Source organism: Prionailurus bengalensis, chromosome E2 (genome assembly GCF_016509475.1).
Source record: "Prionailurus bengalensis isolate Pbe53 chromosome E2, Fcat_Pben_1.1_paternal_pri, whole genome shotgun sequence".
Lineage (NCBI taxonomy): Eukaryota > Metazoa > Chordata > Mammalia > Carnivora > Felidae > Prionailurus > Prionailurus bengalensis.
Window position 1 is genome coordinate 17,749,649 of NC_057352.1, and position 27,043 is coordinate 17,776,691.

At 39.2% G+C, this 27,043-nt stretch overlaps 1 protein-coding gene and 1 pseudogene across 5 annotated transcripts; both read right to left on the reverse strand.

Annotated features, from left to right (window-relative positions):
* Window positions 1-438: 438 nt before the first annotated feature.
* Window positions 439-26,441, reverse strand: ZNF146 (zinc finger protein 146). Of its 5 annotated transcripts, none has more exons than XM_043600737.1 (4): window positions 26,163-26,441; window positions 15,991-16,229; window positions 14,962-15,021; window positions 439-3,465 (listed from the first exon to the last, which is right to left on the reverse strand). In XM_043600737.1, exon 4 carries the CDS (start codon window positions 2,704-2,706, stop codon window positions 1,828-1,830), a length of 879 nt encoding a protein of 292 aa, XP_043456672.1. In that variant the 5' UTR covers window positions 2,707-3,465; window positions 14,962-15,021; window positions 15,991-16,229; window positions 26,163-26,441; the 3' UTR covers window positions 439-1,827. The 5 variants fall into 5 exon arrangements, with proteins under 5 accessions (XP_043456672.1, XP_043456676.1, XP_043456674.1 ...); XM_043600741.1 differs by lacking the exon at window positions 26,163-26,441 and adding an exon at window positions 25,988-26,078 and having other exon boundaries at window positions 15,991-16,087; XM_043600739.1 differs by lacking the exon at window positions 26,163-26,441 and adding an exon at window positions 26,029-26,077.
* On the reverse strand, window positions 5,207-6,295 carry LOC122495044 (annotated as a pseudogene).
* Window positions 26,442-27,043: the final 602 nt, after the last annotated feature.

Sequence of the window (27,043 nt, forward strand, 5' to 3'; positions counted from 1 at the left end):
ACATACATTTTTACATTTATTCATTTTGAGAGAGCAAGTGAGCACAAGTGGGGGAGGAACAAAGAGAGAGGGAGAGAGAGAGAATCCCAAGCAGGCTCCACAGTCAGTGCAGAGCCTGATCTGGGCCTTGATCTCAGGAACAGTGAGATCATGACTGGAGTCGACATCAAGAGTCGGACACTTAACCGACTGAACCACTCAGGCATCCCAAAAACCTTAAATTTTGATGCATATGCTGTTCTTCTGGAAATGTACAGGACAGGAAAACTGATATTCCAAGATCAGTTTACCTGAAAAAGACATGTTATAAAAAGTATGTGCATGTACCCTTAACTAAAAGTTCTTAAAAATTTCTAAGCTCAAATGATGTTGCAAAATGTTAGAAATGTACAGACAGACCATACAGCGTACGCCATTAACATGTAAAAACAAAGCAGATTTGGATTATGTGATCATTTTTAATTTTAATAAAATAGATAATTTCATATTACATAGAGAGCAAGTCCATCCACTCATTGATAAAATTTTAGAAATATTTTCTATAAAAAGTTTAGTACTTGATTGGGAATGAATCCATTAGAACATGATTTCTATAGATACAGTGTTCCCATCCTCACCCCCATTCTTATTAATTTTGAGAAAATTTAAAAATACAGAAAAGTACAAAAAATAAGACAAGATATCCATATACCACAATCAGAATTATCCAGTATTTTGATATATTTACTTGCAGTCTTTAGTTTTTAAGAGAAATGGATATTTATATATAAAAATGAAACCCCCCCTTTAAACAGTCCCCATCCCATCCCTCCCTCCCACACTCATCCCCTTCCCTGCTCCACTCTTCACAAGCAACCACTATCAAGAGTTTGGTCTGTATCCTTCCAATCCATTTCAAAAACATTTTAAAAACATACATACATATATTTATCCATTACCAATACATAGTACTGAATTTTGTAAAGTTTTAGTTAAAATTTACAAAATGCATTGTAATATATGTTATTCTGCAACTTCATTTTCCCCCTTCAACATGATTTTTGAGATCTTTCTCTGTAATATAGATCTCATTTGCTAAATTTTACAGATATACAGTATTCCATCATAAGTATTTTCCATTTTGTTCCCAATGGGCATTTAAGGTGTTTCCAACTTATGGCTAACTACAAATCATGCCACAGTAAGCAGACTGGTACATATTTCCTAAGCATAGAAATTCAGAGAATTTTTGAGCTTATTATAAGGAATGTCTCCCTACTCCCAAGGTCATAACCATTTCAGTATACAGCTTATATTCTTGTTCTTATCCTCTTGGTTCTTACCTCTGTTTATAGTTCATGGTCTGTTTTTTCCTTGGAGAACAAATTACCTCCAAATCACTTTTTACATAGTCCCATTATCTTCTCACCTCCTATTGCCATTTCTATCATATTCTAAATTTTAATAGATGCATAGGTGTTTCCAGAATCTCTTCTGTTCTACTAAATCAATACCATAAAAGTCTCTTCCTTGCCAATACTTAAAACTTATATTTTGATTACATTGGTGAGGATCTCCAGATAAATGCAGACAGCAATAAGAAGCATGTTTGGTGGAAATGCGTCTAAAGTTTCAGCATTACCTAGGCCATCAGCTTTTCTGGGGGCCCAGGATTTTTATCATATAAATGTCTTTCTCTTCAGTATAAATTCCATGGTGTCCAGTAACTTTTTAGCTTTTGTTTTCCTCATTTGTGATATCTTCTTTCAGTATGATCATTTCTGATGTGCTATGAGGTTTAAATTCCTGATGAACACTTTCCAATTTTTAAGATATTTACAGGGTTTTTTAATGAGTATGAATTTTCTGGTGTCTAATATGGTGTGACTTCTGGCTAAAAGCTTTCCCACATTCACTACATTGATAAGGCTTCTTACCTGTGTGTATTCTCAAATGCAGAGCAAGGGTTGAGAATTGAGAGAAAGCTTTCCCACATTCATTACAACCATAGGGTTTCTCACCTGTATGGCTTCTCACATGCACAGTAAGAGATGAACTTTGAGAGAAAGCTTTTCCACATACATTGCATTCGTAAGGTTTATCACCTGAATGAATTCTCACATGTACGATAAGTGATGTTCGTTGAGAGAAGGCTTTTCCACATTCATTACATTCATAGGGTTTCTCTCCAGTGTGAATGTTTTGATGTTTTATGAGGTACTTCTTCTGGCCAAAAGCTGTTCCACATTCACTACATTTAAAGGGTTTCTCCCCAATATGAATCTTCTCATGCTCGGTAAGGTTAGATTTGCCACTGAAGGTTTTTCCACATTCCTTACATACAAAAGGCTTCTCTCCTGTGTGAGTTCTCTGGTGTCTGATGAGGTTTGACTTCTGAATGAAAGCTTTCCCACAATCCTTACACTCAAAAGGTTTCTCTCCAGTGTGAATTTTCTGATGGGTGAGAAGGTTTTCCTTCTGGCTGAAGGATTTTCCACACTCATTACATTCAAAAAGCTTCTCTCCGGTATGGGTGTTCTGATGTTTAATAACATATTGCTTCTGGCTAAAGGCTTTTCCACATTCGTTACATTCAAAAGGTTTCTCTCTATTATGAAAATGTTCATGCTCAGTAAGATTTGATTTGTGGCTGAAGACTTTCCCACATACCTTACAGGCAAAGGGGTTTTCCCCACTACAAATTTTCTGCTGACTGAGGTGTGACATCTGAATGGAAGCTTTCCCACATCCACAAGGTTTCTCTCCAGTATGAATTTTTTGATGAATTAGGATTTACTTTTGGCTGAAGGAATTTCCATATTTCTTACATTTGTAAGGATTCTCTGTGTATGACCTTTCAAATATAGAGGAAGGGATAAAGTTCGAGAGAAGACTATATCATACTCAGTACATTTAAAAGCTTTCTGTCCAAATTTTCTAATGATCAAGGAAGTTTTGTTATATTCACTGGTTTCTCTCCAGTAAAAAATTTTCTTCTGCTCAGAGACCTGTCATCTAGCTAAAGGCTCTTCAGTATTCCTTAGAACAAGGTTTCTCTTAAGCCTGACTTCTACATTTAATGAGGTGTGACATGTGAGTGAAAGTTTTGCCACATTCAGTAATTTCATAGGGTTTTTCTATGGAGTTCAAATGGTTTTAACTGAAGACATTTCCACACTGATTTACATTTAAAGGGGGTTATTAGCATAAGGAGCAAGCAGAGGCAGGATTTCCTAGTTAAATTAATGATTCTCCCCTACACAACTTCCCTCACAATTAAGTCTAAATTTTGTTTCACACTCTTTCCAGGTAAGTTGAAAAAGGTGTTTCCTTAAAGATATAAGGTCTGAGATCAGAAGAAGTATCCTTCCAATTTTCTTAGTTCACTGCTTTTTTTCCTCAGTCTGTACTTTACTGGAGATGGATGCAACTTGCCTCCCAAATCTTGTTGCCTGTCTATCTGCTCATCATCTTCTCAGGCTTCTTCTAAAACGGAGTACAAAGAATCATCATTCAATGGAGTTAATGTATAAAATGTTTAGTACTGTGGCTGCAAATGATAAGCACTCAATAATGTTAGCTTTACGTTATCATTATTTATAAATTTTCCCATTACTAATAATAAAATTATGGATTGTGCTGTGGGATGAACTTTGGAAGCCCATCTCACAGTAAGAAAAAAGCCTCATGACCAATGTCACCAAGTAACTTTTGAGAAGAAAACCTTTGTGGAGCTATCTTCACAGAAAATTAACGTTCAAAGTTAACGTTCAAACACACAAAGCTTAAGGATTACTCTTGAAAAATAATCTTTCCCATTAATTAGCTCAGCAAATTGAATGTCACAAACAATGAAGAATTAACAAGTAGGATAAAAAGATGACATAAAATTGAGAAAGTCTCCCAGGATACCTAAAAAAAGGGAAGGAATTAACCAGTAACTGCTTCCTTCCAAAATCTCATTAAACAGACAAGGGTACAAGCTCACAAGAAAAAAAGGTATGATCAGAGACATCAGTATACACAGACATCAACAAATTTTCCAATAACAAAAGCACACAGAAAATTTTCAACGCAGCAGAGCTGAGGAAGTTCAAGTATGTAAAGGTGCTGCAGAAGAAGATGCCGATGTCAAGTAAGCCAATTTATGCCACAAAATATCAGAAAGACTCAGGAAATGGAGGGAATCAAGTACCTCAAAAGAAGGAATAAAGGATGGTAGCTGGAAAAAAGATCATGTAAGTTGCCATTGGAACACTACTTCCCTGTCAGGAAGACAAAGGACCACTCCTTTGTATGAATGGAAATTATTCGATGCAGAAATTTATTCAGAGAAGCTCCAGAATCCAGGACACCCAGCAAATGAGAGGACAAGGGAAAGGTGCTACACAGAAATCAATGGGATTAAATCTATACATAATATGGAACGTCCCAAGATATTCTGCAGCTAATGCCAAAAAATGCTGTCAACCAGGTAAATATACCAGGAGAACCTGAAAGGCACATGAAAAACCTCAGCAGGATACCCTTCCAAGATGGTTGTCATTTGTAGTCATTTTTTTGTTTGTTTAAGCTAAAACAAAGGACCTGGCCAGCAGCGTTTGTGTAAAGCAGTATAATCATTCAGAGATCCTGGGTCCATAAGGCATTTTACCTTTTTTTAATTTTTTTATTTTAAGATTTTATTTTTAAGTAATCTCTACACCGAATGTGAAGCTCAAAGTCACAACCCTAAGATCAAGAGTCGCACGCCCATCAACTAAGCCAGTCAGGCACCTTGTGGCATTTTATTTTTTTTCTTTTATATAGAGTAGTGAATTCTGAATTTTTTTAACATTTATTTTGAGAGACAGAGAGCAGGGGAGGGCAGGGAGAGAGGGAGACAGAATCCAAAGCAGGCTCCAGGCTCTGAGCTGTCAGCACAGAGCCCGACATGGGGCTTAACTCACAAGCCATGAGATCATGATCTGAGCCAGAGTCGGATGCTTAACCGACTGAGCCATCCAGAAGCCCAACATTTTTTTTTTTAACTTTTATTTACATTATTTTATGCAGAATTTACTCCCCAGCCATTAAGTTTTTGTTTCTTCAGTTTCTTCTGGGGTATCTTTTACTTACTTTCTTTTTTTTTTTTAAGTTTATTTATTTTGAGAAAGAGAGAATGAGCAGGTGAAGGGCAGAGAGAGAATCCCAAGCAATGTCAATGTGAGCCTCAATCTCACGAACCATGGGATCACGATCTGAGTAGAAATCAAGAGCTGGATGCTCAACTGACTGAGCCACCTAGGCACCCCTGGGATATCTTTTCCTTCTGTGCAACCTCCTCTTCTGGATTAGGAACAATCTGCTCTTTTTCAGTAGGGATCATCTCAATATGGCAGGGAGAGCTCATACACAGGTTAATCCAACCATGAGCCCTGTAAGTTCTGTGTTGCATCTTGGGGGCTTTGTTCACCTAGATGTGCTAAATGACCAGAGAATCTACATCTAAACCTTTAAGTTCAATATTGCTCTCTGCATTTTTAAGCTTATGTAGTAAAAATTCAGCACTCTTTTTGGGCCACTGACCCTGTGTCAGCCCCACTGCTTGGCCTGGGCACACCTACCAACTCTACCATTGTAGTGATAGAATGACACATATTGCTTCTGCAAAGTGACCTCTTTCAGACACTTGGTGGCTTTTCTAATATGCATACCCTTGATGGCCTCAGCAGTTTCACAGGTGTTCTTAAAGTGAACACAAAGGTTTGAACCTCTTGATTTGCATGATTTTGTAGGGTTTTCTGGGTCAAGTGAATAGCAAACCATTTTTGGAGATCACCTCAGGCTGCTTAAGGAACAGTTGCATTTTACTTTTTTTTTTTTACTTTTTTTTTTCAACGTTTATTTATTTTTGGGACAGAGAGAGACAGAGCATGAACGGGGGAGGGGCAGAGAGAGAGAGAGAGACACAGAATCGGAAACAGGCTCCAGGCTCTGAGCCATCAGCCCAGAGCCTGACGCGGGGCTTGAACTCACGGACCGCGAGATCGTGACCTGGCTGAAGTTGGACGCTTAACCGACTGCGCCACCCAGGCGCCCCGCATTTTACTTTTGATTCACTGAAACCTACCAGATGACTAAAAGCACCCAGGCATTAAAGAGCTTATGATAATCTTAATGAATCAGTCTTAAATATGACTGTACAGCCAATATTCCACGCATTTGAGGAACCCCTACTAATAAGACAGATCAACATCAAAAGAAAAAGAAGGGCACCTGGGTGGCTCAGTTGGTTGAGCATCTGACTCTTAGTTTCGGCTCAAGTCATGATCTCATGGTTTGTGGGATCAAGCCCCACGTCAGGTTCTATGCTAACACTACAGACCCCACTTGGGATTCTCTCTCTCCCTCTCCCCACTCACATTTTTTCTTTCTCTCTCAAATATAAGTAAACTTAAAACATTAAAACATTAAAAAAAAGAAGAAGAAAAATAAAGAAAGTTTGAGGAAATAAAGGTAAGGCACAGCACACAGCAACAAAACCTAAAGCCAATCAGATAGAAGATATTTTATCAGTGAAACAATAACAAGGTTCTGTAAGCAAGAAACAAAAAGTTCCGTTTATCTTAAGATGGAGAGTGGGAAGGTAGATTGTATTATTCACTAATAACAGGGTCATCTTAATGCAGAAGGATTATATTGCTTCACCCTAGTAAACTCAAGCATGGCCACCTACCTTGTTTGGCCAATTAAATATAAGCACAATGGTAAGTATTTCCTGGTAGAAGCTTTAAGAAGACAAATTTGGGGGCATCTGGCTGGTTCAGTCAGTGGGTATGCAACTCCTGATCTCTGGGTTGTGAGTTCAAGCCCCACGTTGTGTGTAGAGATTACTTAAAAATAATCTTAAAAAAAAAAAAAAAAAAGATGACAAATTCAATGTCTTAAAAAAAAAAAAGATGACAAACTCAATGCCAGTTACTCAAAAAATTAAAAACAGAACCGTATGATCCAGCAATTTCACTTCTGGGAGTATCTCCAAAAATGAAAACACTAAGACAAAAATATGCACTCCCATGTTCACTGCAGCATTATTTACAATACCCGAGATATGGAAACAATCTAAATGTCCATCAATAGATGAACAAATAGACAAATATGGTACCTATATACAATGGAGTATTATTCAGCCATTAAAAAAAAAAAAAAAAAAAAAAAAAGAATGAAGTCTTGCCATTTGCAACAGCCTGGATGGAACTTGAGGGCATTATGGTAAGTGAAAGAAGTCAGTCAGAGAAAGACAAATAATGTATGATCTCATTTATATGTGGATTCTTAAACAAACCAACAAACAACAAAACAAGCTCATAGAGAACAGACTGATGGTTGCCAGAGATGGGGTGGGCAAAATAGGTGAAAAAGGTCAAAACTACAATTTTCAGTTATAAAATAAGTCATGAGAATGAAATGTACAGCATGGGAACTACTGTATGGCTTAAACTTACTCTGATGGTCATTTCATAGTATATATGAATATCAAATTATTGTTATACATCTCAAACTAATATAATGTATGCCAATTACACTTTAAGAAATTTTTTTTAAAAAGACAAATTCAGAGCATAAACCAAGGCAATATATTAGCTGAGTGAAGTAAATTCCAGAAAAAAAAAAAAAAGGAGAAAACTGATTAGAGGGAAGCATTAAAAAAAACAACAAAAAAACTTCCTCTCTTCTAAGTCATGAATCTCTAGACTTAAAGGGCACACTTATGGGCACTTGGGTGGCTCAGTCGGTTAAACGTCCAACTTTGGCTCAGGTCATGATCTCACAGTTTGTGGGTTCGAGCCCCGCGTCGGGCTCTGTGCTGACAGCTCAGAGCCTGGAGCCTGCTTCAGATTCTGTGTCTCCCTCTCTCTGCCCCTCCCCCACTCACGCGCGCTCTCGCGCTCTCTCTCTCTTGAAAATAAACAAACATTAAAAAAAATTTTTTTAAGTAAATAAAAAATAAAGAACACACTTAGTATCTTGCATGATGAATAATAAAAGATGCATATACCTAGACATAGCACCAAGACTTTTCAAAAGGAAAAGGGAACATAAATTAAAAGAAACCAAACTACAATATATAGGTACACATATCACCCAACCACACACACATATATTATCACCCAAAGGAACATGAATAGAACGGCACCAAATATCTCAACAGAAACACAAGAAGCTACAAGACAAAATTCTGAAGGAAAATTCTAAGCTTAGTCTACCAATCTAAAGGGGAAAAGGCATTTTTCAGATATGCAAATGTTAAAAAATTTTACCTCAATGCACCTTTCCTGAGGATCTTACTAGATGTGCTCCACTAAAAGTACACACAGAAGGCAATAGATACAGAATCCATAAAAGAGGGGTTATAATACGGGAAAAACAATGAAAAAAGGTCTTTGATAATGGTGACGAAAAACAAGATAAGAGCTATCAGGTCAAAGTACAGCCAGTTCAGCCTCGAGAAGGAGGACAAAAATTCTACAAGTAAATCTCCATGGGAAAAAAATGGAAAGAAATTTCTCCATGCATTTGGCCATGTGGAAACTAGGTTTTAGAAGGCTTTTTAACTATTCTAAGGTCTCCAAAGGAGTCTGTGCTAAGTACAGAAAACCAAGCAAACAAAAGTATGACAAATATAAATTCCATGAAAAGAAACAAAGTATAATGATAAATAACATTCTATACATGTGCACATATGCTTCTGCTGTACATGAAAGGATGATAGTGGTCTCAGGATGACGTCTTTAAAAAAATTTTTTTAATGTTTATTTATATTTGAGAGAGAGTGAGACAGTGCACAGGCAGGGGAGGGGCAGAAAGAGAGATGGAGACAGAATATGAAGCAGGCTCCAGGCTCCAAGCTGTCAGCACAGAGCCCAGCACGGGGCTTGACCTGAGCCAAAGTCAGACACTTAACTGACTGAGCCACCCAGGCGCCCCTGAAGGTGACGTCTTAAAGTTACTTAAGTTATGAGTAAACTAGGCACTTGTTTCATGGAGCACCATTTTTACTTTATTTCACGGGGCACTTTTTTCATAGAGCACCATTAATTAACTTTAATAAATTAATGACTGCCTTACAAATTACGGTTATTCAGACTTGGGTATTATTCAGCAGGTACTTTCTTGAGACAGAACCAAATGAGACAACCATTTCAAGGAAAACAAATGACAGCACAACAAAATTTGAATTTTCAACCAAAATGAGAAATTTGTAACACCTGGGTGGCTCAGTCAGTTAAGCGTCTGATTTCAGCTCGGGTCATGATCTTACTGTTTGTGAATTCGAGCCCTGCATCGGGCTCTCTGCTGTCAGCACAGAGCCTGCTTTGGATCCTCTGTCCTCCCCTCTCTGCCTGTCTCCCCTGTTCCTACTCTCTCTCTCTCTCAAAAATAAACATTTTTTTCATTAGAATTTTGGAAAACCTATATTCTCCACCACGAGATCGATAGCTTCCCAATATTTAAAAAGACTTTTCTAATGAAACTGGATGGGGCGCCTGGGTGGCGCAGTCGGTTAAGTGTCCGACTTCAGCCAGGTCACGATCCCACGGTCCGTGAGTTCGAGCCCCGCGTCAGGCTCTGGGCTGATGGCTCAGAGCCTGGAGCCTGTTTCCGATTCTGTGTCTCCCTCTCTCTCTGCCCCTCCCCCGTTCATGCTCTGTCTCTCTCTGTCCCAAAAATAAATAAACGTTGAAAAAAAAAATAATAAATAAATAAATAAACTGGTGGTGATGTTAACAAATACGTTTTGATATTATATGGTGAGACACCATATATCAAATATTCGATAAGATAATATCAAATATTTCAAAGATCTGTATAACTCAATTGACAAATGCATGATGTTACAGAAGTCATGCATGGGTAAGAGATCCACTCAAATTTTAACACAGACCAAAAGACTATGTAAGAGAACAAAAAAATATAGTTTCAAATTCCATATTGTAGCTAATCTTGAAAAATTATGTCACATATTGGCATAGTACCAAAGAATATCCACAATTATTTGAAAAGACGCCTACTGAAGTATTTCTTCCTTTCTAACTTCAGAATTGTGTGAAGCCACAATTCTGTTGTACACTTTAACCAAAATAACATGTTATAAGAGCAGAAATGAGAATCTAGCTATCTTCTATAAACCAGACATTAAAGATACTTACAGATATGAAAAACATCTGTCACTCTTCTCACTCAACTTTTTTCACTTTGGAAAATTATTTTTATTAAGAAATATAATTTAGGTTTATATGTAATGAGATTATTTTTAAATAAATACATTTTTTAAAGCTTCTCAATTTTACTGTTTTTTTAAATGTTTATTTTTGAGAGAGAAAGAGAGAGAGACAGAGCATGAATGAGGGAGGGGCAGAAAGAGAGAGAGAGATAGAATCTGAAGCAGGCTTCAGGCTCTGAGCTGTGAGCACAGAGCCCAACACGGGGCTCAAACTCATGAGCCCGGAGACATGACCTGAGCCAAAGTTGGGCACTTAACCAGCTTTGCCGCCCAATTTTACTTTTAAATAAGGTAAATATCACTAAAATCCTCATAAACCATTAAGGTCCTCAAGTCTATTTATTATTCCAACTGTGGCAAAACTCACATGACATAAAATTTACCACTAACCTTTTTTTTTAATTTTTAAAACTGAGGTATAATTGACATAACATTAGGTTCAGATGTACAACATGATTAGATATTTGTATATATTGCAAAATGATCACAATAAGTCTAGTTAACCTCTGTCACCATACACATACATAGATCTTTTTCTTGCTATGAGAACTTTTAAGATTCAGGTGGTCCTCGGGGCGCCTGGGTGGCGCAGTCGGTTAAGCGTCCGACTTCAGCCAGGTCACGATCTCGCGGTCCGTGAGTTCGAGCCCCGCGTCAGGCTCTGGGCTGATGGCTCAGAGCCTGGAGCCTGTTTCCGATTCTGTGTCTCCCTCTCTCTCTGCCCCTCCCCCGTTCATGCTCTGTCTCTCTCTGTACCAAAAATAAATAAACGTTGAAAAAAAAAATTTTTTTTTAAATAAAAAAAAAAAAAAAAGATTCAGGTGGTCCTCAAGTTGTAAGAGTGTAAAGGTGACTACTAATGGGTAGCAGGATTCCTTCTGTAGGGATGAAAATGTTCTGGAATTAGTAGTGATGACTGTACAACTTACAAATTATTACTTAAAACCACTGAATTGTACACTCTGAAAAATGATGGATTTTGTATTATGTGAATTTTATGTAAATAAGCTGTTATTTGAAAAAAAGTGAAATTTTGAGAACTGCTACTCCAAACATTTCTCGTTACTCATTCGACAAATACCTTTTTCTTTCTGGCCCATTACTAAGCTCTAGGGATAAACAGTACTGACCAAAACTGAAAAAATTTGCTATCCTCATCAAGATTACATTCTAGTGGGCAGATAAAGGAGTTGGTTTGTTAAAAAGCTTTAAGTGCTAGGGAGGAAAAAAAAAAAATCAGGGAACAGGGTAGAGTTTCAATTTACAAAAAAAAATTTTTTTTTAATGTTTTATTTATTTTTGAGACACAGAGAGACAGAGCATGAACAGGGGAGGGTCAGAGAGAGAGGGAGACACAGAATCCGAAGCAGGCTTCAGGCTCTGAGCTGTCAGCACAGAGCCCGACACGGGACTCGAACGCACAGACCATGAGATCATGACCTGAGCCGAAGTTGGACGCTCAACTGACTGAGCCACCCAGGCGCCCCGAGTTTCAATTTTAAATAGAATGGCCTCAGGAGCTCCTGGGTGGTTCAATTGGCAGCCAACTTTTAGCTCAGGTCACGATCTCACAGAGTGGAAGGGGCTCTGTGCTGACAGCTCAGAGCCTGGAACCTGCTTCAGATTCTGTGCCTCCTTTTTCTGCCCCTCCCCTGCTCACATTCTGTCTGTCTCTTTCTCCCTCTCCCTCTCAAAAAATTAACAAACAAAAAGTATTTTAGAGATCCTGGGGAAATCTGAATATGGTGTGATTATTACATAATATTAGGGCATTATGGTTAATCCATCTAAGGAGTAATGATATTTTGGTTATGTAGACAGATATATGTCTTTATATATGCCTTTCAGCATATGTAAATATGCATACACAGGAATATAGACACCCATACACAACAGACATGGCAAAATAATTACTGAATCTACATAGTGGGTATATAGGAGAATGATGAACTCCTCTTTAAAAGTTTTTAATATTTGAAAATATTTATTAAGACAAAAAACTGAAAAAGAATTGATAAATAGTAACAACCCTCCCACAATTCACAGATTTAACAAGTATCTCATATTTAATCAAAACTGGAAACAGAAAGAACATGGGCCTTCCTTTCAACACATTTAAAAACATTTTTTTTAACATTTATTTATTTTTTGAGAGACAGAGACAGAGTGTGAGCAAGGGAGGGGCAGAGAGAGAGAAGTCACAGAATCCGAAGCAGGCTCCAGGCACCAAGCTGTCAGCACAGATCCTGACGTGGGGCTCAAACTCATGAGCCGCGAGATCATGACCTGAGCCGAAGGTGGACACTTAACTGACTGAGCCACCCAGGCACCCCTCGACACGTTTATAATACAGACTCCAGACATCAAAATATAAAAATATCTAAGAATTTACTCAGGACTTTTGAATTTCCATGAAAATGTGAGATAGGATGGACAAAGGGAAGATCAATAAAAGGGGAACATGTTTAAATGATAAGACCTGAAGAGGTAAAACATTTCATAATCAAAAGCCAAGATTCAAAGAATTTTATAAAGAGGAGAAAATGTGTTCACATTTACATTTACGGTTAGTTAATATGTCCTCTCTCGATTATATTGAAGTGTATCTTTTTAAAGTCCTGGCTGACCCTATCTCAAGGACCATGAGCAAAGAAACAACCAAGACATTTTATGAAATTGGTTTTAGGTAATATTTGGACCTGAAAATAATGAATTGAAATCTCCAATTTGGGTATTATATTAATGAATTCACTGTCTGACACAAAAAGAATGAAGCAAGTTAGACAGTTGTTTATCCTATAAATAGGTAAAATTACGGTGGGAAAGACAAAAAGGCTGGAGGTGCCAAAATAAAAACTGATACTATAGAGCTACTTCTAACTTCAGAATAAATGAGTCTTCACTGGGATTTAATTTATAAAGAGGAGGAGCCCTGAGGGGCGCCTGGGTGGCTCAGTAGGTTAAGTGTCCAATTCTTGATTTCAGCTCAGGTCATGTGATCTCACAGTTCATGGGGTTGAGCCCCACATGGGGCTCTGCACTGACAGTGGGAAGCCTGTTTGAGTGTCTCTCTCTTACCCTCTCTCTGCCCCTTCCCGGCTCTATCTCTGTCTCAAAATAAACTTTAGGGGCACCTGATGGCTCAGTTGGTTAAGCTTTGGACTCTGGCTCAGGTCATGATCTCTCGGTCTGTGAGTTCAAGCCCCACAATTGGCTCTCTGCTGCCAGTGCAGAGCCCACTTTGGATCCTCTGTCTTCCTCTCTCTGCCCACACGTGGGTGCACGCTCTCTCTCTCAAAAATAAAATAAACTTTAAAAAACAAAAAAAGAGAGGAGGAGGAAAAGCAGAATGCTGTGTTCTAGGAGCCACCTCCAGTAAGAGGGGGGAAAAAAAAAAAAAGCAAAGACAAGAAAAACACTTAGATAAAGTAGTATCTCAGGTCATCAAAGTACCAATAAAGAAGTAGGAGAGAATTCCTACAAGGGTGACTCAAACATGGCATAAATAGATCCTTTCTTCTAAATGGTAAAATAAGAACATTTCTGCCCACTTTTGACATCTGTGAAGGATAAAGAAAAACAGGAAAAAAGGGGGAAACTGCATTGTTGATAAGAGTAGGAAACAGGTATAATTCTAATGTCTTATAAGAAAGGATGTTAGCAGGCAGCTGCCATTGCTGTTTTTAGGAAGAGCTCTCTTGTACAATGCTCTCTGAAAACATAAAGAACAGCCTCAAGGCCAAATCATCACCTTGTTTTTAACAGAATCCAGGAACATAGGCTGAATGCAGAAGATTTGGTGGACCCACCAGCATCAAAAAATGGTAGGAAAAGTAGGACTCAGCAGGACAATACAGAGATACCATCAGTGAATAAAGTAGCTTATTAGTACAGCAAAACAGAAGGTCACAACTTTCTATGTCCCTAAATTCCTGACTTGTGTATCTAACTGCCTATATGAATATGGACTTAGATGATCAGAAGACACGTCAAAATCGACAAGAAACCTCTTGATCTGCCAAAATTCCTGAAGTCTTCCTATCTCAGTAAATGTTACCTCATTCTCTTCTAGATAAAACCTTGGGAGTTATCAGTGATTCCTCTTCCTCTTATAACCAACACACTTTATCAGCCAATCCTGTCAGCTCTTTCTTTAAAGTATCTCAAGAATCTGACTTGTCACTAGCTCAACTACTAGTATTTTCCTAGCTAGATTTCTGCAATAGCCTCTGATTAATGTCCTAGCCTTGGCCCCCCTATACCTTATTTTCTCTATACAGCAGCCAAAATATAATTCTGATCTTATTACTCCTCTGCTCAAGACCCTTTGATGGTCTCCCAAATCACTCAAAATAAAAGCCAAAGTCTAAGACTTAGCCTGTTACTTAACCAAACATATTCCTTTTCCCTTTTGCTCACTCTGTGCCAGGTACTCTGCCCTGGTCAATTTCTTGAATAGCAAGCTCCAGCCTCAGTGCTTTTAACACTTTTGATTCTTTCTGGATGAATGCTCTCCCATCAAATACTGCATGCCCCCTTTGCACATTCTCCAGATCTTTTTTTCAAATGTCACCCTCTTAGAGACCTTTCCCTGACCAACAGATTTAAAATTATAATGGCCAACTAGCCTGGTCTATGCTGGTTTTCCTTACTTTAATTTTCTCCAAGCACTCACCACCATCTAATAGAATATATATTTTTACTTATTTACTCACAAGACTGTCTTCCTCTTCCTTCCTCAGGAACACTTGTGTGTTCAAAAGCCTGGAAACGACCTAAATGTCCATAAATAGGAGACAGGTTAAATAAATGCGTTGATAGAGAATCTCTCCCAGAAAAAACAAAACAAAACAAAACTATGGACACAATAGAATACATACCACCATCTGTATGAAAAGGAAAACTAAGGGCTTATATACATATATATTCATATTTACAGCACAGATATATAATACATGCTAGTTTATTCATAGATTACCTCAAGAAGGATACATGTGAAACTCTTAAAAGTAACTGCATCTTTGAAAAAAAAACTGTAAGACTGAAGGTCAAAGGTAAGAGACATCCTTTCCATTGTATACCCGGATGTTCAAAAATTTTGAAAGCTCATGTATTACATTAAAAACAGACTCATCACATTCATACGCACACATACACACACACAGCCGAAAAGAAGTGATTTCTAAGGCAACAACTTCTGAAAGAGGTATGTGGGGGCAGAAGAAAGGGAGGCGGGAGTTTGTTGATACATAAGGGGGGAGGGAGGTGGAAAAGAAGACAATAGGAAGCATGACTACAGATGTAAAATATAATTTGGAGGCACTTAACCACTGAAAGAATGAAAGAAGATGGGAAATAATAAAAAGGAACCTAAATGTCAGACAATACATAAAGACTTAAGACCTATAAAAGACACTGCATGAGGAAAGGAGTCTATACACATTAGGAGGTATGAAACTGAGGGTATCAATGAAAGAGAGAACAACCACAGACGCGGTACAAATAAAGTATGAAGTGCTGACATCCAGAATAGAGATAAGCGGGGCATCTGGCCCTTTAGAATCTAATTAAATAGAGTACTGAAGCAAAAAAAAAAATGATGACTGTAAATGTAACTCAGGTCTCTAAAGAATTCATACCAAGTAAATACTTAAAGTCTAGAGCCTGTAAGAAAACATCTTAAGAGTATTTCAGAGGTGTCAGTGCTGCCTGAACAACTGTGACCTGCCTTGTCATTCACTCACCTGAACAAATTTCCTTTCCACTTTGTTCTCCACCATCCAGAGTTTGTCTTCTTGTTCCAACAGAGGATCACATACGGTGTAGTTGGTTTATAACCTGCTATTGGGGAAATGACACAGCACTAGAATATTAATGCTGGGGACCAAAGTACCATCCTAGAACTCAGGCTGAGCCCTGGGGCCTCCAGGCCTTCTGAATGATGAAAAAGGTGCAGTCTCCAGGGATGCACAAGGAAGCGGCCCTGTGAAAAAGAACGAAGTAATGACCTTTTGCCTTAGAGATTAAAGCGCACACGATTATATAAGCAAAGGGACTAAGACTATTTGAATCCTGAATTTCAAAGCGATACTCATTAAACCATTTCAGTTTCCACACATCCAGAAATGGGACACAAAAGACAGAATCATTTCTCAGAATTTTACTTACAAAGAAAAGCTGTTCACACTTTATATGACTGGTTGCTATTGTTCTGTTGCACCACATTCCCACATGGGCGCCTGAGTGGATTTTAACCACGGCCCTTATTCCTGCATGAATTTAATACTCACCTCTATGACAACAGCAGCGAATGCCTATTAGAACTAAATCATCAGGATACAATATGTAGGAAATTGTTCTTACACTATTCAAGAATAAAGTTGCAGAAAGTTTTCCTAGAGTCCTAATATTTACTTTGTGTTATAATCTGAGTAAAACCATATTAGAAATGTCCTATAGATGTTCATCCATTCATTCAAAAAAACATTTTTAAGAACATTAAGTCAACTGACAAAATTTGAATATGGACTTTGGATTAAGTAATAGCAATGTGTCTATGTTAAAATTTTCTGATTTTGGTTACTACACCGTGGTTACGAAAAACAATGTCCTTGGTCTTAGCAAATTCTTGCTGAAGTACTTACAAAGAAAGCACGTGTGCAATTTAGTCTCAAATGGTTAAAAAAATTATACACACATATTTTGAGAGAGAAGGACAAATAAAGCAAAAAACTGAAAAGTGAATGGTAAATCTGGGGAGAGTATATGGGACTTTCTGAACTAATCCAACTTTTCTATAGAGTTGAAATCATATAAAAAAAAGCAAAATCCTGAAGCACCTGGGTGGCTCAGTTGGATAAGGAGCCAACTCTTGATGTTGGCTCAGGTCGTGATCTCACAGTTATGGAATCTAGCCCCACATCGAGCTTCACACAGAGCCTGGAGCCTGCTTAGGATTCTCTCTCTCTACTCTTCTCCCCCCACTCATGCACTGTCTCTCAAAATAAGTTAAAAAAAAAAAAAAAGGCAGGGGCACCTGGGTGACTTAGTTAAGCGTCAGACTCTTGCTTTCAGGTCAGGTCATGATCTCACGGTTCATGGATTCAAGTCAGGCTCTGCGTGGACAGTGCAGAGCTTGCTTAGGATTCTCTCTCCCCCTCTCTCTCTGCCCCTCCCCTGCTCTCTCTCTCAAAATAAACATTTTTTAAAAAGACAAAATCCTAAAAAACGTAAGTTACTACTTACACAGATACACACTATTACTATGTATGTTGAGAAGGCTTGGTCACCAATTTGTGCTGGGTTGTGGCAGAGATGGAAGGCTAAGAAAGTGATTTAAACATTAATGTACACAGAGAGAAACAGGAGAAGGTGAGTTGGCTGAAGACAACCTTGCAGGAGAAAGGAGATCAAGTTTGATATTCTGGACATCCAGAGTGTCAGGTTTCTGAGCAACATGCAGGCAGGTATATCCATTAGGCAACTGCACACATACATAAGGAGCTCAGATAGGCTGAGGAAGGAAATGGCAATTTATCAGCTGTCAGAATACCAGTGCTGCTGAAGACAGAGGTAGAATGTGACTGTGACTGCTTAGAGAATATACACAGTATATGAAAAAGATAGTCAAGGACAGAATCCTATGAACACCAACAATGGAGGAGGCAAGGAAAGGTTTTCAAAGAACATGGTAGCTGATTAGTTTTGAGTCTTTCAAGTACTTCTCCTGAAAACCATACAATATATCAAGAATAATGGGGCTGTAAAACTAGTAGAATCTCTTCACTCCAAATTATGTATGTGTAGCCCCAAACACCCAAAATAACAAATATGGTACAGGAACTACAACACTATGGTAGGTACAGCAAAAAAGACTACACAATGGTAAGAAATCTTTGAGAGAACAGATCTCAGAAATAATTAGCAAATACTCATTCTCAGAATGGCAGTGAGAACTGTTACAACTCAGTCTCATAATGAACAACAAAACCAGGGACCAAAAAACCCCTCCCAATTCCATGTAGAACCAAAAAAGAAGCTTACATAGAAAGTTGCAAAGAAGCCTAGGAAAAACTGGGAATTCTTCAGGGTATTCCAAAACTTAAAAAGCTCAGAAATCTTCAGCTAGTAATTCTTTACTGAATGAGTAAGGCCTCACCCTAAAGGAAACTGATGAAAGCAAGACCTAGATTAAACAGAAAAGGACTGTGGGGAAAGGAGTAGGCTTAAAAAATACTTGGGAGTAGGGCATCCCCAGATTTAGCAACTTCTAAAGGTGAATATATCATCCTAGAAGGCAAGTACTGTGAAGAATTATGGGAAAAAGGCAGATAGAGATAGAAGTTGGCTTCAACCAGGTTAGGGTCACTGAGCCAGAGGAGGTAAGGAACTCCTTTGTTTTTAATACTAAAAGAGGCAGGTGAGCTCTGAAGCATAAAATGCTCCTATGCTTCCTTTTTCCTGGTACTAGTCTCAGAAAATTTCTCACAAACATAAGTAAACAAAATAATTGTTTGTATCCATATAAGGATACTATAACAAAAAGAGGGAAAACAAACAGCACAATTTCCAACAGTTGAGCAAACTCACCTGAAAAATAACTGCCACAAAGCAATTAAGAAATGAAAACAAAATGAATTTTTCCAAAAGACAAAAACTTTAAAAAGGAAGCAAAGCTGGGCCACCTGGGTGGCTCAGTCAGTTGGGCATCCGACTCTTGATTTTGGCTCAGGTCATGATCCAGGGTCATGGGATTGAGCCCCATGTTGGGCTCCACACTGAGCATGGAGCCCACTTAATATTCTCTATCTCTGCCACTCTCCCCTGCTCACACTCTCCCTAAAATAAAATAAAATAAAATAAAATAAAATAAAATAAAATAAGCTAACAAAGCTATATAAAGAACACAACAAAAATAGACTCTTGGGACGCGTGGGCGGTTCGGTCGGTTAAGCATTCGACTTCGGCTCAGGTCATGATCTCATGGTTTTTGAGTTCAAATCCCACATCGGGCTCACCGCTGTCAGTGCAGAGCCCACTTTGGATTCTGTCCCCGCCCCCCCACCCCTCGCTGGCCCCTCCCGTTTGCACTCTCTCTCAAAAATAAACATTAAAAAAAAAAAAACAAAAAAACTCTTAACTACAGAGAACAAAGTGAAGGTTGCTGGAGAGGAGGGGGGAGAATGGGTTAAACGGGTAATGGCTATTAAGGTGGGCACTTATTGTGATGAGCACTGGATGTTATATATTAAAGTGGTGAAGTCTGGAATTTAAATAATATCTTGAAATTACAAAAAATTTAGGGGCGCCTGGGTGGCGCAGTCGGTTGAGCGTCCGACTTCAGCCAGGTCACGATCTCGCGGTCCGTGAGTTCGAGCCCCGCGTTGGGCTCTGGGCTGATGGCTCGGAGCCTGGAGCCTGTTTCCGATTCTGTGTCTCCCTCTCTCTCTGCCCCTCCCCCGTTCATGCTCTGTCTCTCTCTGTCCCAAAAATAAATAAAAACGTTGAAGAAAAAAGAAATTTAAAAAAGAAAATAACAATTAAAAGAGACACTGAGTAACGAAAAGGTCACTCAAAAGGAGGGAATGAAAAGAAAGCAGAATTAAGAATGGACATCTTGGGGCGCCTGGGTGGCGCAGTCGGTTAAGCGTCCGACTTCAGCCAGTCACGATCTCACCGTCCGGGAGTTCGAGCCCCGCGTCGGGCTCTGGGCTGATGGCTCAGAGCCTGGAGCCTGTTTCTGATTCTGTGTCTCCCTCTCTCTCTGCCCCTCCCCCGTTCATGCTCTGTCTCTCTCTGTCCCAAAAATAAATAAACGTTGAAAAAAAAAAATTAAAAAAAAAAAAAAAAAAAAAAAGAATGGACATCTTGGGGCACCTGGCGGGATCAGTCAGTAGAGTATACAACTCTTGATTTCAGAGTTGTGAGTTTGAGCCCCACATTGGGTGTAGAGATTACTTAAAAATAAAATCTTTAAAGTGCACCTGGGTGGCTCAGTGTCTGACTTCCACTCAGGTCATGATCTCACGGTTCCTGGCTCAGCTCAGAGCCTGGAGCCTACTACACATTCTGTGTCTCTCTCTCTGTCCCTCCCCCACTTGTGCTCTCTCTCTCAAAAATAAATGAATCAACATTAAAAAAATAAAATCTTTAAAAAAATAAACGAACAATGTCAAAACAAATTTTTTAACTTGAAAATTACAACTCATTCAACATAGGGCTAACCTATTTAATGTACAGCTACTAGAAGAAAATGGGACCCCCACAGAAAAATGAGGAAAAGGATATGAACAGACACTTCCCAGAAAAATACATGAAACCCTTAAGCATATGGAAGATATTCAGCCTCCCCCATAAAGGATAATAAGACCTATACTGAGATACCAATTTTCAGTTATGCCTTTGGCAAGAAGTATTCAACACTACACTCCAATGGTAAGGTTCTAGCAGAGAAGGTGCTCTTGTACATTGCTAGTGGCAGTGTAAATACCTAGTTATATGGTATTCCACTTACAGCAATCTAGTTTAGAGATACTCCTGCATTAAGTACAAAATGACACAGCAAAATTATTCATTATTGCAGTTAGCAACAGCAAAAGATTGAAAACAACCCAAATGTTGAACAGATGTCCAACAACTGAATTAACCGTGGTAAATGCACAAATGGTATCTCATTTATATAGCAGTTAAAATGAAAAAACAAACAGAAACACAAAGAAACCACGGCATGTGGTTAAGTGAAGAGTAAGATGCATATAGTATGCTATCTTTTATGAAAGGAGGGTGCGGGTAGGAGGGAACCCTTTGTTTGTGGCTCAACAAACAAAAAATCCACTTAAAGGATAAACAAGAAACTATACTTGAATGAGACAAAGAAGAATGTGATGGGGGAGGGCAGAATAGATGAGGTATCTCTGTGAGATTTATTTTTTTGTTGAATCACAGAAATACATTAGTTTCTTTTTATTTTTAGTTTTTATTTGTTTAAGATTTTAAAAAATGTAATCTCTACACCCAGAGTAGGGTTCATACTCACAATTCCAAGATCAAGGGTCACATGCTCTACTGAGCCAGCCAGGTAGTTACTGGCTTTAGCCATTAGTTACTTTTTAAAATAAATCCATTTTTTAAAAGGCAGTCCCTGGGGGTGCCTGGGTGGCTCAGTGGGTTAAACATCTGACTTTATTTAGCTCGGGTCATAATCTCACGGTTCCTGAGGTCGAGCCCCATGTTGGGCTCTGTGCTGACAGTGCAGAACCTGGAGCCTGCTTCAAGTTCTGTGTCTCCCTCTCTCTGCCTCTCCCCTGCTCACACTGTCTCTCTCTCTCAAAAATGAATAAACATTAAAAAAAAATTAAACTTAAAAAAAAAATAAAAAGCAGTCCCTGAACAGGAAGGCAAATTGAAACACATGAACCCAACTATACATTAACTTGGTAAAATAGTTCCTCAAAGAAAGAATTTATTTCAAAAGGCTTTAGAACAAAAAAGTAACTATACATCTTTAGTGGAATACAGTCTAGTGACAAAAATAGCTACAAAGAAATTTTTCATGTGATGAAGTATGTTGTTCATGGTTACTACTACTACCAGTAATGTTATTTTGAGACCATGTTTCTTATACTGCAAGATAAAACAAAGAAAATAAGAAATTATGTTAACATGTTCCAAAATTTTTATTATACAATTAGGAGCTAATTATTAGGTAAAAATATCATACAATTTAACTTGAATTAGAAACTTATACAAACCTGTATTTTTAAAAATGGATTTTCTAGCTCTATCACTGAAATGCCTTGGAACATTACCGCTGCAGAAATGAGAACATCGCTAATACCATCCTCTAATAAAGGGAACCAGAGCTCCTTGTGAGAAATAGCCAATTCCAAATGTAACAGGAAAGGTACAAAGTGGGCTTGGAGTGCATAAAAGTTTCAAAGTTAAACAGCAACAAGTCAAAATGAACCAGCAGGAGCTTGGAGGACCACCCATCAGCTAAAACTGTGGTAAGAGGAGTATCAGAAAGAAAATTCGTGGCAGTTACTAGAACACTTTGTAATGATGCTTAAAGGTCAGAAAAATTTGAAACAATTTGAGGTCAGCAAATGGAAAAGAAATTTTAAAAAACTAGAAAATCACTGCTTTTCAACCCCTGAAGAAACTGATTTAACCAAGGATTATTTATCAGAGTAAAACCTATCTACTAAATTGATGGGAAATGAACATTAGTATGGTACCAAAGTAAATCCATACAGATTACATTTTGGGGAAAATGCAATCACTAATGATGGACCAGTCGTCATATCCTATGTCTCTCCTGATGTTATGCAATTTGAAGATCATCTCTGATACATCTGGCCAAAAATGTCACAATTGTGATTTTTAATAAATATCATCAGAGGTTCTGAATTAGAACCATGAGAAAGTAACCATCACAGAAATCAAAGAACATTCTCATGAAAAAGATAATGATGGTTTTCTACAGATGAATATAACTTGAACACAGAAATCTAACTTCTTCATTCCAGTTATAAATTGAAATGTTTAAAAAAAAAAAAAAAAAGTTTAAACACGGAAATAGGGGCTCCCGGGTAGCTCAGTCAGTTAAGCGGTCGACTTTGGTTCAGGTCATGATCTCAAGATTTGTGAGTTCCAGCCAAGGTGACAGGGAGCCTAGAGCCTGCATCAGATTCTGTCTCCCTCTCTCTCTCTCTCTGCCCCTTCCCCATTTGTGTGCAGGAACTCTCTCTCTCTCTCAAAAATAAACATTAAAAAAATAAAATAGGGGCACCTGGGTGGCTCAGTAGGTTAAGGATCCAACTTGGGTCATGATCTCACAGCTCTTGAGTTCCAGCCCCTATCGAGCTGTCTGCCGTCAGCACAGATCACGGGGGATCCTCTGTCCCTCTCTCTGTGTGCCCCTCCCCCACACTCTTTGGCATGAGCTCTCCCTCTCAAAAATAAACGTTTAAAAAATAAAGGGCCCCTGGGGTGCCTCAGTCAGTTTGAGCGTCCGACTTCCGCTCATGCCTCGTGGGTTCAGGTTCGACTCAGGCCCCATGTTGGGTTCTGTGCTGACAGCTCAGAGCCTGGAGCCTGCTTCCATTTTATGTCTCCCTCTCCCTCTGCCCCTCCCCCACTTGCAGTGGTGTGTCTCTCTCAAAAATGAATAAACATTAAAAAATTTTTTTAAATAAAATTAAATAAACATGGAAATAAAAAAAGAACATCTATATATCTGAATCTTTAAGAAATTCCCACCAGAAATAGTACAAGTGGCTGTACTATTTCTAAGGAACTATTATTTTGCAGATAGTAATAATACTGCTATTTAACACTTAGCCATTACTTACTACACACCAGGCACTCAGAACTCCTCAATCTGCACAACCAACCACCCTGTGAATCAGATACTATTATTTTTCTCTATTATCAAATGAGAAACAGGCACAGGCTTAAGTAAACCGAGGTGCAAAGTGGCACAGGAAAGAACTAACAGTCTGGCTCTACAGCCTATGTCCTCCTTTAAAGGAAAAAAAAAGAAAGACTTTAACTTTTAAATACTAAATTCATATACTTAGAAAACAAACATAAAAGGGTATTTGCCCTTGCCCCACCTATCCCAGTATTACTACCCCAAACAGAGATAGCCATTTATTAGTTTCTTGTGTATCTTTTGAGTTTTCTAATGGAAACAAATTCAAATATATATTCTTATTTCTGCCCCTTCTTACTTCAAATGAAGCATACCATACATCAGGCATCTTAGTTACTTCAGTGTCAGTATACAGAAAGCTTCCTCCTTATTCTTTCGTATACCTGTGTATTATTCTATTGTATAGGTGGATCTAATTTTTCAAACCAATCTGTTAGTGATGGCTCGCTCATCTTTTCCTATACCAAACACTGCAGCAATGAGCAAGATTGTACCCGTATCATTTTAAGCAAATGCAGGTATGTATACTTGTAGGATTAATTTCCAGATGTGAAATAGACACGTCAAAAAGAAAATACATTTGTAGTTAGTATAGATGTTGCCGAATTTCCCTTCATCGGCCTGCTTCGTGCTAACACCAACACGATTTTAATTTCTGAGGCTTTAGATCTTAAAATACATTACCATTAGATGGATGGACTTTGAGAGTATAATGCTAAGCCAAGTAAGTCAGAGAAAGACAAATACCATATGATTTCACTTATCTGTGGAATTTAAGAAACAAAACAAAGGAACAAAGGGGAAAAAAAGAGACAAACCAAAAAACAGATTCTTAACTATAGAGAACAAACAGATGGTTACCAGAGGGGAGGTGGGTGGGTGGGGGATGGGTGAAATAACTGTAAGGGATTAAGAGTACACTTATCTTGATGAGCACTGAGTAATACACAGAATTACTGAATCACTATATTGTACACCTGAAACCTGTAACACTGTATGTTAACTATACCGGAATTAAAAAATAAAAATGCATTAGCACTGGACTCCTGCCTCCCCACACCCTGCTTTTCTTTTTCAGAGTTGTACTCTCTATTCTACTTTATTTTTCCATGTGAAGTACAGAATCAGCTTATCTAGTTCTCCCCCACCCCCCAAAAAGCCATAGATACTATTATTAGGGTCACACTGAATTAATACATTCACTTAAATCTACACACGCTTCTTTAGGACATCTTCCTGTTGAAACACACGATGTATCTATTAAATAACATCTCATGTTATGCCTCTTAGCACTTTTTAGAGTTCTAATAGCTTTGCACATTATTTCTCAATTTTTTTATTGCTATTGTAAATAGTTTTCTTCTATTAGGTCTTCTAACTGGCTGTTGTCTATTTGAATACTATCGATTTGTAGATATTAAATTGGTGCCCAATAACTTTAAATCTCATTTATTGTTACGCCAAGGAGGACCGTGGGGATTCCTTAGAAAAAGCATCTTTGCAGATCGAATTGTCTTTATTTCTTTACAGAATCCACTCAATCTGGGAACACCTCGATTCATTTAGGAGTTAGGACACTTCGAATCTAGGTCAGACTAACGGATAAACATTGCAACAACTAAATTTTCCTCAAAGAATTAGGATAACTGTGCCTAGCCTAGAACTCCAAACCCTTGACTCTAATCCTAGGCTTTCTGTATCATATGACACTGCTGCTCAAAGTGTAACGTCGATATTTAGTCTAAGTACTTAATAGTAGCCCTATTAAAATAACCTGAAGATCAGAGGATTTGAGATCGCCTGCAGCTCCCTCACAACAAAAAGTGCCTTTGAAATATTCTTGTTTGCTTAAAAAATAAGAAATCACGGTGATCTACATTCTGCTCCAATTAAAAGTAAATGCCTTTTTATGTAAAAACTCACTTTTAATTTACCACTTAGTTTTTTTCCCCCTTTAAACATTCAAATAAACATACTCCGCGAAGATGGCACCGTATTTACCAGCACTTTCGACAAGGGAAGTGCGACTCAGTATTACCTCAATGTTGGTCTATATCTCCCCCTCAGATGCAGCCATATACAATCCTGCACCCACAGTTTCTCAAAAATCCCAACATCCAGTCAAACTTGCGGACAAACTCAGGGTCACACACGCTCGAACCCTCCTCAGAGACCCCCACCCCCACCCCACATGTAGGCCAGAAGCTCTAAAACCCACTCCCCATCCCCGCGCCGCGCCCCAATAGATTCAGAAACCTCCCCTTCAACCTCCCCGACCCGACCGGCCCAAGACGCCCACATCCCACCTCCTACTTTCGCGCCACGTGGACCCAGGGGCCGGACTGACCCGCGGACAAAGACCAAAATGTCCACTCGGCGCGCTGCGCCTGCGCACTCCGATGGCGAGCAAGAGCTCCCAGAAGTCTCCGCGACGCGGCCCACACGGTCACCGCGGCCTGGCCCAGGCTGGTATTTGATTACCTTCTGTTAACAGCAAGGCCGCTTTTCCGGCCTTGAACTACATTTCCCTTAAGGCTTTGCTGGTCAGCACTCTGTCCCACATGAACTTGGCTGCCTTTTCCTGTGATGATGGGGTTCGCGGGGTGAGTAGTCCCGCTTTGGAAAAAAATCAGTTCAAGCCTGGTGGGAGGTTTGGAGGAGGGAGTCCGTCTTTGAAGCTCCGCGAGCGCAGTATCAAACGGGCCACACTCAGGCCCTGAGGTATGAGGACACCATCTTGCATGTGTCTGGTCTGGCTTTGGACTACGTTTCCCAGAGTCCAAAGCGGCCGACGTTACGCTTTCCTTGACGTCGTGGCGAGATCGTTAGCTCCGCAGGGACCCGGACGCGACCAAGGGGAGGCAGAAGGTGAGGGGTCTGGGAGTCCGGGGCGGGGACGGGGCGTGTCCAGAGCCTCTGGTCTGTGCGCGCTGGCGGGAGCGGGTTGAGAATGCCGGATTGAGAATGAGTCTTTGGGGCTGCGTGACCGGGGGTGGGTGACTGTGAGTGTGTGGCTGTGGCCGCCTGTCTCCAGGGTGTAAGTCTGGTTGTGTTTGTGTAACCATGTGGGATACTGTGTGTTGGGGTGTGGGGTCCTTGCGACTGTGGGGGGTGATATCTGCTTGTGACTGTACGCCTTGTTCTTGGGGGGATGTGAGTGTGGTTGTGACTGTGAGACAGGTGAAGGCGTCTGTGCGGTTATGATTATATGTCTCCAAGGTGATCGTATGGTTTTGGTTGCATGATATGGTAGCCACGTGTGGTAGTTTGTGTAGTTGTGTGTCTGTGACTGTGTGGTGACAACGCGTGTGTGTATCCCTCTTGTGTCCCATGGAGTGTGTCTGTGAGACGGTGGCAGTGTG

Coding starts and splice junctions, on each gene's coding strand:
- ZNF146 (XM_043600737.1), bottom strand. CDS start 2,706: ATGTCACACCTCAGTCAGCAGAAAATTTGTAGTGGGGAAAACCCCTTT.